Source organism: Syzygium oleosum, unplaced genomic scaffold, assembly GCF_021117445.2.
Source record: "Syzygium oleosum isolate NSW1041296 unplaced genomic scaffold, Sole_v2.1 Sole_v2.20, whole genome shotgun sequence".
NCBI classification, from domain to species: domain Eukaryota; kingdom Viridiplantae; phylum Streptophyta; class Magnoliopsida; order Myrtales; family Myrtaceae; genus Syzygium; species Syzygium oleosum.
Window position 1 is genome coordinate 2,791,684 of NW_026607504.1, and position 12,444 is coordinate 2,804,127.

At 44.4% G+C, this 12,444-nt stretch overlaps 3 protein-coding genes and 1 pseudogene across 3 annotated transcripts; 2 read left to right on the forward strand and 2 right to left on the reverse strand.

The window, feature by feature from the left end:
• Positions 1 to 609: 609 nt before the first annotated feature.
• On the reverse strand, positions 610 to 3,457 carry LOC115691076 (ABC transporter I family member 17). The gene is made up of 4 exons (XM_030617640.2): positions 3,287 to 3,457; positions 2,831 to 3,163; positions 1,073 to 1,260; positions 610 to 991 (listed from the first exon to the last, which is right to left on the reverse strand). The coding sequence occupies exons 1-4, from the start codon at positions 3,324 to 3,326 to the stop codon at positions 737 to 739; spliced, it is 816 nt and encodes a 271-aa protein (XP_030473500.1). The 5' UTR covers positions 3,327 to 3,457; the 3' UTR covers positions 610 to 736.
• Positions 3,348 to 5,738, forward strand: LOC115691056 (putative pentatricopeptide repeat-containing protein At1g17630; annotated as a pseudogene).
• A 491-nt stretch (positions 5,739 to 6,229) lies between these two features.
• Positions 6,230 to 8,340, reverse strand: LOC115691055 (LOB domain-containing protein 22-like). The gene is made up of 2 exons (XM_030617614.2): positions 7,294 to 8,340; positions 6,230 to 6,652 (listed from the first exon to the last, which is right to left on the reverse strand). The coding sequence occupies exons 1-2, from the start codon at positions 8,199 to 8,201 to the stop codon at positions 6,520 to 6,522; spliced, it is 1,041 nt and encodes a 346-aa protein (XP_030473474.2). The 5' UTR covers positions 8,202 to 8,340; the 3' UTR covers positions 6,230 to 6,519.
• Positions 8,341 to 9,498: 1,158 nt separating this feature from the next.
• On the forward strand, positions 9,499 to 12,289 carry LOC115691079 (uncharacterized). Its single transcript, XM_030617645.2, has 2 exons — positions 9,499 to 9,622; positions 11,845 to 12,289. Exons 1-2 carry the CDS (start codon positions 9,536 to 9,538, stop codon positions 12,046 to 12,048), a joined length of 291 nt encoding a protein of 96 aa, XP_030473505.1. The 5' UTR covers positions 9,499 to 9,535; the 3' UTR covers positions 12,049 to 12,289.
• The last annotated feature ends 155 nt before the right edge of the window (positions 12,290 to 12,444 follow it).

A 12,444-nucleotide genomic window follows, 5' to 3' on the forward strand; every position in this document is an offset into this window, starting at 1 on the left:
AGGTTGGACGACTTTGAGCCTTACTTTACCGAACGTCTATTTGCATTTCGGAAGCACACTTTTAACTTAAAGACCTTGCATTTCTTTGAAGAATGATGCTAGTTATATTTGTGGTAATGCTGGACTTCGAATTATTGAGGATCCTGTGTTTTCTCAAGGAAGATATGATATCGAGAAAAAGCTGTTTCCAAACAAGTCGTAATTACATTTTGCATGTATTTCGATGGACGTTTAAGAATAAGCCGACATCGTTTCCCGGCGTTTGTTGCCGGCCGCCGAGCTGCAAGTCCAGGCGGGCCGGAGGTGTCCGAGCCCAAGTTCGTGGCCCATCGACCATTGTGAATTTGCATACCACATCAGATCAGGATGCACTTCCACTGTGTAGTGTGTGCTCATGAGGACTGTCTGGCAAAATGAACATCAGTGGCTCCCTGAACCGGGAGGGCGAGACACATCTGCGAAAATGGCCGCAAATGTACACTTGTATAGGTGAAATTCAAACGAGCAGATGACAATGGGACCTTTACACGTTCCTCATTTCATTCAACTGTTACAACATTAAAAGAGAACAAGGACGGAGCATTCGGCAGACTTGATCACACCACCAAATTTCATCAAACACTGTTTCGAGTCTATAAATATCCAATCACAGAAGCCGAGGTCTATATAACAGTACAGTGCTAAATCTGCATACGATTATTTCGTTCAGCATGCGGTATGTGGAAACGGGAAAGCATCAGTTGCTGAGTTGCAGGAATCTCTGTGCCATGGGATGCTTGGCTTCTGAGAGTCGATCGGGAGTCAAAACTTCAACCAGCTCACCGCTCACCAGGAGGCAAACTATGTCAGCAATCCTCTGAATTTGCTTGATGCTGTGCGAAACCATTATGGTCGTCAATCCTTGAGTCTTCTTCAGCTTCACTATCACGTCCTCGATGTTTTGGGTCGAAATTGGGTCCAACGCGCTCGTCGGTTCATCCAGCAGAAGAACCTTTTTTGAGAAGAAAGCACCTTTAGGTATTGACTGTGAAGTGTGATCTTTCAATGAACAAAATGGGAAATGCTGGCTCACCTCTGGTTCGTTAGCTAGTGTCCTTGCGAGTGCCACTCTCTGGGCCTGGCCGACAGATAGTTCTGAGCCGCCTCTGCTGAAGAGAGAGGAATCGAGGTCGGCAAGGTTCAGCAACTTGTAGACTTCACCGTCGCTTAGCTTCTGCCCCCTCAGTTGTGGTCCATATCTGACGTTATCCGCAACTGTGCCTGCAAGTTTGCGGCTTGATGTAAGCTTTCGAGAACATTAAGACTGTGGCATGGCATAAAAACACGAATCTAGAAGAATCACATCAAGGAAATTGTTCATCTACAATTGGTCTTGATGTAATCCACTAGATCCATTCATCTGGTATTTCTTCCTTGTCTAGCTTTATTCTTCCAAAAAATGAGAACCCCTTTAACACCAAAAGGATAAAGACCATTTACCGTTCAAGCTGGTAAAGTTTAGGTGCATAGAAGGTCTCAAGTCAATCATCGTCATAAATATATTTAGTGTGAGCCCTAATGTAACCCATAAGAATTCTAATTCATATTGCTAACTTGGGATATGATAGATAAGACTTCGGTACTGAATGAAACATGGCAAAAAATGACCACCAAAGACATATAGCTTCTGCTCCAGAGATATTGAATTAAGAACTTTCTGTAGTTGAGGAAATACCACCTCTGCATAAAATTACGAGCACTAGATAGAGTCAATATGCCTCTGAATCATATAGAGGACTTCTGTGTTCTTTTCCGCATGTAGTTTAAAACCAGAAAAAATAGCAAGTTGAACCAGAGCTGCGAATCCTAGAAGTCATATGAAGGTAAAGACCATGGACACAAGCACCGTATTTCTTGCACATAGACCGTAATTGTGCGATTTGATTGACTCCGACCTGATCTGGCAGGACCAAGTTCAGTGGCAGAACAATATTTCCAATAATTGTGTAAGGTGGATTTAACACATGACCATATAACAGGGAAGGCTAGGTCGTGATAATTTGGCACCCCATTTACTTTTTCAAGATTATTTTGGCACCTCACGAAATCATGAAACTTATCCAAAAGGGCAAAAACGAAAGGACAGGGTGAATACTTTTGACATTAATCTACCGTCGCCATAACAGCCAAAGCCAAATTAGTCTATTTGGTTCGAATTGTGAATTCTTATAAGCAGAGATTACTATTCAATGGAGAAAGTTACATCAAAAGTAAACTCTATTAATCTACCGTCACCATGACAGTGATTGTGAATTCTTATAGGCAGAGATTACCATACAATGGAGAAAGTTACATCAAAAGTAAATTCTATTCAGCCTGGTTAGATCATAGTTCTCAGTAACAACCCTGAATCAAACTCGTGGAACAACTATTCAATTTTCTTCCAGTAACAACACCAAGAACACATAATACAAATAACAACAGTCGCCTCGAGTAATACAATTGTGGCCCTTTTTTATCCCTTGATTCAACGATGATCACTTCAAATGCAGGCCGGGAAATGACTTGATGATTTCCGGAAGGAAGTCAAACTACCATGTCACTTTGCAAACCAATTTTATCAATCAATCTCAACATATTGAACGAATGATAATCAAACTTCCGAATGACATGAATGAATCGAGAAACCTCCCGCACCAATCAGGTTTGAAATTCTGAATCAATCGCAACACTGCCAAGGCGGAGAAAACAAAAAACTTCAACTTTCTCACTCTTTTCTTGACTAACATTCATTGCCATCACTAATCAGTAATCACAAATAGACCGGCACCGGAATGTCCAGAAATCATACCTTCAAACATCGCGGGAAGCTGAAACAGCATCCCGACCTTGCGCCGAAGGCTGAGCACGTCGAGACCCCTAATGTCCTCGCCATCCAAGAACACGGTGCCGGACGGCGGCTCCCACAGCCGGTTCAGGGCCCTCAAGAGCGTGGACTTGCCGCTCCCGCTCGGCCCGATGATGCCCACGATCTTCCCTCGCGGGATCTCCAGGTTGACCCCGGTCAGGATGGGGGCCCCAGCATCGGAAATCTTGGTCAGGCCCCGGATCTCGAACTTGGCCCGGACGTCCTTGGCGTTGTCGTCCACGTCCACGACGAGCAAGTGCTCGTGAGCCTCCGCATCTGAAAAGGGGGTTCGCCAGAAAACAGAGAATCACCCACACAAAAACCAAAAATTCAAGATTCCGGCCATCAAAGCATCAAGAAGCGCAAGGAAACGGAGGGTCGAGGGCGAAGTCCGCGTACCCGGAGATGCATCGGGTGGGTGGACTGAAGCTGCAAGCATTGTTCTTTCCCCGTCGCCCAGATGGAGAATTCAGGGGAACCTGGTGGGTTCTTTTTGTAGGTTCTGCGTGCGCGGGCGTGCTTGTAAATGCTTGTTTTTTTTTTTATGGGATTCCGAGAATAGTATAAACCAGTAGATCAGACGGAGCCTGACCCAGTATTTCCATCGTGTCGTTTTCTTGTGGGGGTGGATTGGATTGATCAGAGTCAGAGCAGAGTGACGTCGTTCTTCACCGGGTGAACCCTCCCCCGTTTGAGATGGGACTGCGAAGTCTTTTGCGTAAGTGGGGGAATTTGACGTGGGTGGAGGTTTCTCGTAGTTTTGTGTCTCCTGACGTTGGCGTTATCATTATTCAAGTGCTAATCGACAGAGAGAGAGAGAGAGAGAGAGAGAGAGAGAGAGAGACTTGATGGTGGAAGTCGCTGTCAGCGACGGTGGGGCGGCGATTCTTCTGGGGACGGGAGGGAGATCACAACGCCAGTACGCACTATCCGTAATATCCGTACTTATAAATATATGAGAACGTTCTTCTCCATATCCACGCTTGCTTGTGTAATGGACTTTTACTTTCATTTTCTTTTTACCTTAATTTATCATTAGTGCTATATTCGTTTTACATATTTTACTAGGAAAAAGCTATAAAAAATCTTTAAATTATGCCCACTGTGATCTATTTGCATCCGAATCTTTTGTTGAGACGAGAAAGCTCAAGGGTATTGGGTGATGGGTTCACTTTTCCTTTGGTGATGAGAGGTTGGTCCGAAATGGGTAGCTCAATCTGGTGCAGGGGTGTTCATTGTCACGCTTTGCAAATGGGCTTGCACCATAATCTGCATGTGCTGAATGGATTGATGGGTATATGTATGCGAAGTTTGGGCAAATAGGGATCGCGCTTCAGCTGTTTGATAGAATGGGTGCCAGGAGCTGTATTTCATGGAACATGATGATCTCGGGGCATTGTGCTGTATTTCGAAGGTGATGGTGCTCTTGAGATGTCTCTGCTCGTGGAGGCTGATGGAGCCAAATGTGGTCACATGCGGATTGTTGTTGTCGAGTCATGCCCAAAGCGGCCACCGTGTCGAAACTGTGGAGTTATTTGGTTCGATGAGAATGAGAAGAAATAGTCCCGGTGCTGAAGTACTAGCTGTGGTTTTATCTGTTCGCTCTAATGCGATTGCATTCCACATGGGTAAAGCAATTCATGGACTTGTTATAAAAGTTGGTTTTGAAGCTTATTTGATTGTGAAGAATTCATTAGTATGTGGGCATGGGAAGCAAAGACAATTGAAAGATGCTAGCCAATTGTTCTTAGAAATGGAATCCAAGAACATAGTTAGTTGGAATGCTCTGATTACATTGAATGCAGAGTCTGGATTAAGCAACGAGGCTTTTGAATCATTCTCCAAGCTCAAGAAATCAGATAGTTGTTCATTGTTGAGGCCTAACGTGATTAGTTGGAGCGCCATCATCGATGCATTTGCTTCTGCGGGGAGAGGGAGCTTGTCTTTGGAACTCTACAAACAAATGCAGCTTGCCAACATCACGGGGAATGCTGAAACCATCTCTAGTGCCTCGTCAGTCAGTTTGTGCAGAGTTGGCGGCACTCAACCTTGGTCAGAAAGTCCACAGCCATGTGGTTCGGGCTTTGATGAATCATAACCTCCTCGTGGCAAGCAGCTTGATCACAATGTACATGAGATGTGGAAGCCTTAATGAGGGGAGCCTGGTGTGCAAGAAACTTGATGTCAAGGACTTAGTCTCTTAGAACCCATTGATGACTGGGTGTGGAATGCGCAGTTTAGGAATAGATGCAGGGAGATATTTTTATGGAATGGCTGAAACTGGATTTAAGCCAGTTGAGGTCACTCTTGTTGCTGTTCTTTCTGCTTGTAGTCATACAGGGCTTGTTGCCGAGGGCCGTAAACTTTATGATCTAATGACTAAATAGTTTGGAATTGATCCGCAGATGGAACACTATGCATGTGTAGTTGATCTGTTGAGCTGATCTGGTTCCTCGCAGGGCTAGAGAGAGATAGCAAAACCCATGACACCTAATGCTTGTGTTTGGGGAGCTCTTCTTATTGCTGATAGGATGTATAGAGACACAGATTTTGTGGAGGCAATAGCCATACAGGTTTTCAGTCATAATTAGGGAAACTACGGGAAGCTACATGCTTCTCTTTAACATTTGTGCTGCAAATGGCCAGTGGGATAATTCTGCGAGAGTGCGGATTTCTGCCAAGGAAGAAGAGTTCAAAGGAAGTCCCAGGCCAGAGTTCGGTTGACTTGGGTAAAAAGGTCTATATGTTTTCGTCAGAGAGCGCCTTGCAGTTGTGTATGGAGGATATTTATGGTGTTCTTGAAGAATTGACACTTTAAATGGAAACTGAAAACCTTACAGCCGCGATATAATAAAGAAGAGTAGTGGTACAAAGCTGAGGATGCTTAATTAGTCTCTGTTCATAGAATTGCTAATGTTTCCACCCATATGGCCAGTAAATTATTGGAAATTCCCTGGAGTCTTGACAGATTTAGCTGGAAGATGACAAGAAAGGTTTCGATAACTAAACTCAGAATTCTAGTCATCGTTTAGATGCTTCTCATGACTAGCAGCGTTGGTTTGTGGAAAAGGTTTCTCTGTACCGAGCTAACTGTGCATACTGTTTTGGTCACTTGTGATGTCACTGTTATTGACCCTTCAAATCTTATTGAAAGTTTCAGCCATATTTCTGCCTCATATTTTGGCAAGTGTGTTTGTCTTCATCTCCGATCCTACGTGCTCAGCAGTTTGTTCCAATTTGTTGCTGTTCTCCCTTTGAAACTCTCGTGGATCATGCACGCTGCATACATCTAAAGAGCCTGTGGGGTTGTCATCTAGGTTTCCTCGATACATGGATGGGAGCAATCATCAATTACATATGATTTTGCTGTATGTCCTGTGAATCAGTTCAGCCATTGCATGAGAGTTTTACTGCATGTATTCGTACTCGCGCATCTTTCGTAATTCCATTTTCTGTCAGACGTTTCGACATTAAGACACTAACAAAAATGCTTTCTTTTCGCCCTTTGACAGTTGAAGATGGAAAAGAAAGATGTTCTTCTCTGTTTCACTTAACCAAAAGTGTAACGACAGGAAATCGCTAATACACTTTGCTTGGGATGAACATGGGTAGGTCATATTCATAGTTAAAGTCTAGCTTGTACAATTTGTGAGGGTAAATAAAGTAGCCGCGCCTTTCAGATCATGATCGAGGACCTGTTGGCCGGTGTCATCTTCTTCTTCTGTTATCTCCGTCTTGTGATCTTCCAAGATGACTTGATGATCACTGCAATATTTCATGCAGAATATACTGTCAGAATCAAACTAAAGGTAGTAAGTTTAGGTTAATTGTCACAATTTCATGCGGAAGGAATCTAAAGATCTATCAATGCATCCAAGTCTAGACAGTGCTAACAGTATTAACGAAGTCATCACCGTGACTACGTGCTCATGGAGTAACTTAATTACGTTCTTTCTTTCGTTGTCTTTCTCGACGAACGATCATACATGCCCACTTTCCTCCTCCGGGCATATGGAAATATCAACGGATAACAACATACTTTTCACGACGAAACAAAGTAATCTACTCTCATCTTTATGACAAGACTATGATGGTTTTCGTAATTATTTTGTGCTCTGTTTGCTCATAGATTTTATTCAGGTATATGGTCATTTTTTATGTTCATCCTGTGCTAACAGAGTCATTTGCAGAAAGACGTGTGAGTACTTCTCTCGTATCATCAAATGCTTTACTCTATGGATTTGATGTAATGTGTGATCTATTGGAATTCGTCGAGCCAACATTGCTTGCGACATTTATGTACATACAAATGCCAATTCCATTGAATTAGCAGATCAAAAAATTTATCGGTGTACTGAACAGATAACTTATCAAGACGCACGACGAACAATTTGAAAGATACCTACCTTCTTTCGTCGATGATTTCGCTTTCCAAATTGAGCCCATCATTCCTGTCGTCTGCAATGTCCAGAATGGGCCTCATATCTTCACATCCACCCTCAAACCCTTGCTTGATCTGAAAGTCCGACGTGAACGTGGAGTCCTGCATGGCCCATGCGCCGAAATCATGCAACGACGCCTGATCATTCCCCTCCTGGCCATTACCGATATAACCTTCCACCTGCTGGCCCGGATGGCCGCCGTTCTGCTGAACATAGCCGTACCCTTGCCCCAGCAGATCCCCCCGGCTCACGATGTCGCAGCCAACCGTCACTGCCGCGGGGTCGATCATCTGCTGCATGGCGGCCTCCTGCTGGGCCTGGGCCTGTGCCTGTGCCTGTGCCTGTGCCTGTGCCTGGGCACGGCAGAGCTCGAGCTGGCGGAGGACGAACTCGAGCTCGGCCTGGCAGAACTCGATCTGTCGGTGGAGGTCACGGATGATGCGGTAGCACCCGAGGACGGGGTCGTGGGCGCGGGCGTCGGACTGGTAGATGATGGTGCGCATGGCCTCGTCCTTCTCGTGCGGGGCGAGGTTCTTGATGACCTTGGTGATGTTGCTGACGCCGAAGAGCTTGTGGGCGTTGAGGAACTGGTGCTGGCGGTCGTAGGGGAAGTAAGGGGCGAGGAGGCAGTTGGGCTCGCACTTCCGGCGCTGGTACTTGCACGCGGCGCAGGCCGGGGTGGTGGAGCCGTTCTTGGCGGAGGAGGAGGACGACGAGGTGGTGGTGGTGGCGGCGGTTATGGTGGAGGTGGATGCGGTCAATGCTGAGGTGGGCCGCGGGGAGGAGAAGTTCATGGTAGGAGGAGGAGGAGGAGGAGGTGGTGTTAATGTAGGGTGGGAGAGAGATCGGGCGCGTCTCCGGCGGGAATGCATGAGCAGTTATTTCTTTTGCTGCTGTTGTCACACGAACGTTGCGTTGGGCGGCTCTTCTGCTTCCTGGTGCGAGGAAAACGAGGATTCGCGTGGAAGAACGGGAGATTGAGAGAGATATATGGGAGGAGAGACAGAGACAAGGAGCAACAGAAACAGAGAGAGAGAGAGAGAGAGAGGTGTTAGTTAGGAGATGGGGAGAGGCTATTTTTGGGGAGATTAAGGAAGATGAATCTGTCAAGGTTGGGGTGAGGATTGAAGAGGTGTTGGCACACGACATTCTTGGATAATCAGATTTTGGAATTGAATACGTAAAAATCCTAAAATTGGGTGGAGTTGGTGTTGGTCATTGTCTTCTGTAACCGCTTTTCTGTTTTTTCTTTTCCCGATTTCCTCCTTTTTTCATACTTAGTTAAAAGTAAGAAGTGTAACCGATGATCGGAACGACCCACTTGTTGGGAATTAGGGCAAATCGCCGTGGAGGGGATGCATTCGTCGCGTGCCGAGCATTCTGTTGGTCGATTTTGCTTCGCACGAGTGGGTGATGATGTTGATATTTTTTGAATCGTGTGGCTCGTGGGTTTATCTCTTTATATGAAATCGGAATCGGATTATAAAGTGGACCCTATGCTGCATATGGTAAGAAATTGTAACCGAGTTATTGAAAGGCGATTCACCGACACTCTGCGTTTAAATCCTTCCCATGCATGATGTTCTTACCTTACTTTCCTTGTTTGTTTTATCAACTCGGTGAACCAACTCAAACGGTTGGAGTGGGGCCTGATGGGCCAATTGGGTTTGACTCTGGCCCGGCCCGGCCCGGCCAATGCTCCCGTCTTGCTCTCCTCGATCCTGAATAGGGCAAACCAACACGTTCAAGCTAACATTACTTGCCACTACAGTCTAAAATTTGTGAGCTTTGGGAGTAGTTTTACTCCTTCGCTTTCAACAGGGTCCATTGTTCACAAGGATTAAAGGCGACTTCTTTTAGCTACAACATTCGATATCGGATTGGATTATATTCTAATCATAGAGCATCTCTAATAAAATGTACCTCAATAATCGACTATGCTTTCGGTGTCTATATACACTTCATTTTTATCTCTCGAGTCGATGGAGCCGGTCTCGCTAACCCCTTTGGGATATGTTCCTAAGCTATTGTTATATCGAAAATAAAAAAAAGGGAGAGTATTTTGGTGAAACGGGAGAGATCACTGCATCCGACCGATGAGCAATTTCGAGGAATTTCCACGTTTTGGGAGTACCATATGCCGAGAATCACATACCTACGTACGAACACCCAAAAAAAAAAAAAATTTATGTAAGCAAAAAATTTAATGATAAAGAAAAACACCACAAGAAGCAAGGCCTCCTCCTTTCCCTCCGCGTCGAATTCGTTCGTATCGACTCGTTTGATCTCTCAGGTTTGATCTTGCCTCCCCCTCTCTCTCTCTCTCTCTCTCCCTCTCGTTTGCTGCGGTTGTTTTCTACTCAAATGCTTCGCTTCTTCTTCGAGATTGTGTCGTATGCGATTTGTTCGCCCACCGAATCACTCCATTTTAGCTGGGATTGCTCCTTGCGTAGTGCGTTGGCCCAGCTGAATTCTTCGATTCGGCGATGATGATGATCGGTTCGCGGAATCGATGACTACGTTTTCCGTGTGTTTTAGTTGATTAGAGGTGAAATGGTTCGGTCTGGAGATTAGAGTCTGCATGTTTATTCGAATTCACGAGACGGCGTGCGTGGATTGGTCTTGCTTTTGTTGGGTTATTGTTATTGCGTATGTCTTGGGCTGTGGATTTAGGGTTAGGAGATGAGGAAAGAAGCGACACCGCGAGCTTTGTTGAGGGAAAAGGGGGTGATTGGTACTGCATTTGAAGAGGGAATTAGTTGATATTGTGAAATGAAATTATGTCGACTTGAGGAACCCCGGTACTCTTTTGTTTTCTATCTGGTAAGTGGGGGTGAGGCTACTTTGGAAAAATATATGGAAAAAGACAATCTTTTCAGTTTGTTATTTTACAGGGAGGTTCGGGCAATGGAAATCCTAATAGCCGTTATCTCGGGTTGCCTTAGATGATTCTGGTTATTAGATATCTGGGAAGGTTCATAGTTGTGCTCTTCGTTCCGCGTTCATTGGATGAAGAAAGTTTTCATGCCGTCGTTCCTTCGCTTCCACCTTTAGACGTTCTCGGCTGAATACTAATTCGAGATTACCTTCAAAGTAGCGGGTTGGAGAGACTTCCTGGAATTTGTTGTGTAGCTATGTATTAGTGAATCAAGTTGCCTCAATCTTAAAATGCTGAGTTACTGCAGTTTTTCATTGTCCTGCTATCAAAAGATTTTAAGGGTCGGGATACTCGTAAAAAAGTAGTGCCCTCACTTGGCATAATCGATTCTTATTCACCTGTCATGTTGCAAGTAAGTTCCCCAAGCAAAGTTTTAGGAGGCATCTGCGTTTTTGCTGCATCATGATTTTCTTTGTCTCACGCCTTTAAAGATCCTTGGACCACTCTCTTTTGAATACTGGCTGACCACATCTTCCATCTGCTCTCCCGGCAATCCATCTAGATCCTTCTAAAAAACCTCTTTACGTATCCTATGACAGCAGTAGGGTAATCGCTACCACAAACTGATGCACTATAGATCCTCTTCTAGTTCAACCATTTCAATTTCAGCACATGCTACAGGGAACTTGAAATGGAATAATACCTGCCCTTAATCCCTCCTCTTGACATCATAAGCTATGCGTAGTGCTCTTCACCTCAAGCCGGCATCCAAACTTACTAGCATTGCCCCTTCTTCTTTCACGTGATCTCTACTTCATTACATTGTTGGCGTTTTATACAGCACTAGCTATTCTGTATTGCTCAGAACTTAATCGAAGCTCCTCTATACCTAACAATGCAAATGAAATGGAGAGTAACCCTGGGATTAGCGGAGTAGGAGGTGCTGACGGTCAGGTTGCCTGCTCTAGAAAGAAATAAAGAAGGACAAGAGCAAAGTGCTTGTTTTTGCCTATTGACAAGCAGTCATAACGCAGTTGGTATCCAAAATTACGAGGGATTTATAGTCTTCTGTGCATCGTGGGCTTGGTATTTTAAGGTGTCTTGTATTATATAGGGCAGTGATTTGCATTTTAACAAACTCACGATGATTGATTTGGTTTTGCACAGTGACACAAGAACACTGACATCGACTCTTAGGTTGGCAAAGTGGTTAAAATAATAGACTGAGGTTCGTAGGGAGTGCCGCTTAGAGTTTAAGAGAACCGATTTTATAATTGGATCATTTGATTTCAAAATTGATTAAATAAGGATGTTTAGGATTGAAGACACAGAAAATTTGCTTAAGGATCTTAAGTTATGAGTATTCCAGGTCCAGCAGCTTTTAAGCTTCGAATGTAGGAGTTAATTGCTTATTGATTCTTGCAAGTGTACTACCGTTATCATAGACTTGTTCTCTTCTCAGATTTTGGATATGTAATTATTCTACTTACTGTATTTATCATAGACTCGTTATCTTTTGAAATTGCAATTGTTCTTTTACCATTGTTGTCATACAATTGCTCCTTTGTCTGAATTGCAATTGTTCTTTAACTCGTAATTGTACTTCATGCCTGTTTGCAATACGTTGGAAATGACAGGTGCACCAAGATATGGCAGTTAAACCCACAGTTGCATTGAGGGCTATCCTTGTTGGGGGGATAGCCGCATTTGCAAAAATAGGTGGCGTTATGAAGGCAGCAGGTGGTGTCAAGTTGGGGGCGGCCGCAGCTGCAGTGACGGCTGCTGCAACTGCTGCCGTGAGCTCTAAGCCAGATCAGAAAGATGCTCCCCATCAATCCTAAAGCCTTATTTTGCTTCTGCAGCCAGGAGGAGATGTTTGTAGCATAATTGTCCTCGGCATTGAAGTTTTCCCTTTTCTTTCGTTTTTGGGGTTACTCCTGTGAGCTGTTAGAAAAGCTGGTCTTGTCCAGGATCAAGCCAAATTTGTACTAAGATGGTGAGAAAAGTCTGGAAATAAGATTTGCTCTGACTTGTACTCCAGATAGGTTATTGAAATGGAAAGCAATTCCTTTTCTTCTTTGATGTTGGAGGAACGTGCATGGCATCAAGGACATGTGAATGTAATTTCAGAAAGGTGGCCCATATCTAGCATCTTCTGGTCCTCTTGGGTTTTAATGCCGTTTGGATCATCTAACGGTTGACGTGCCTATGCAAAGACTCGTTCACCAAAGGTTGAT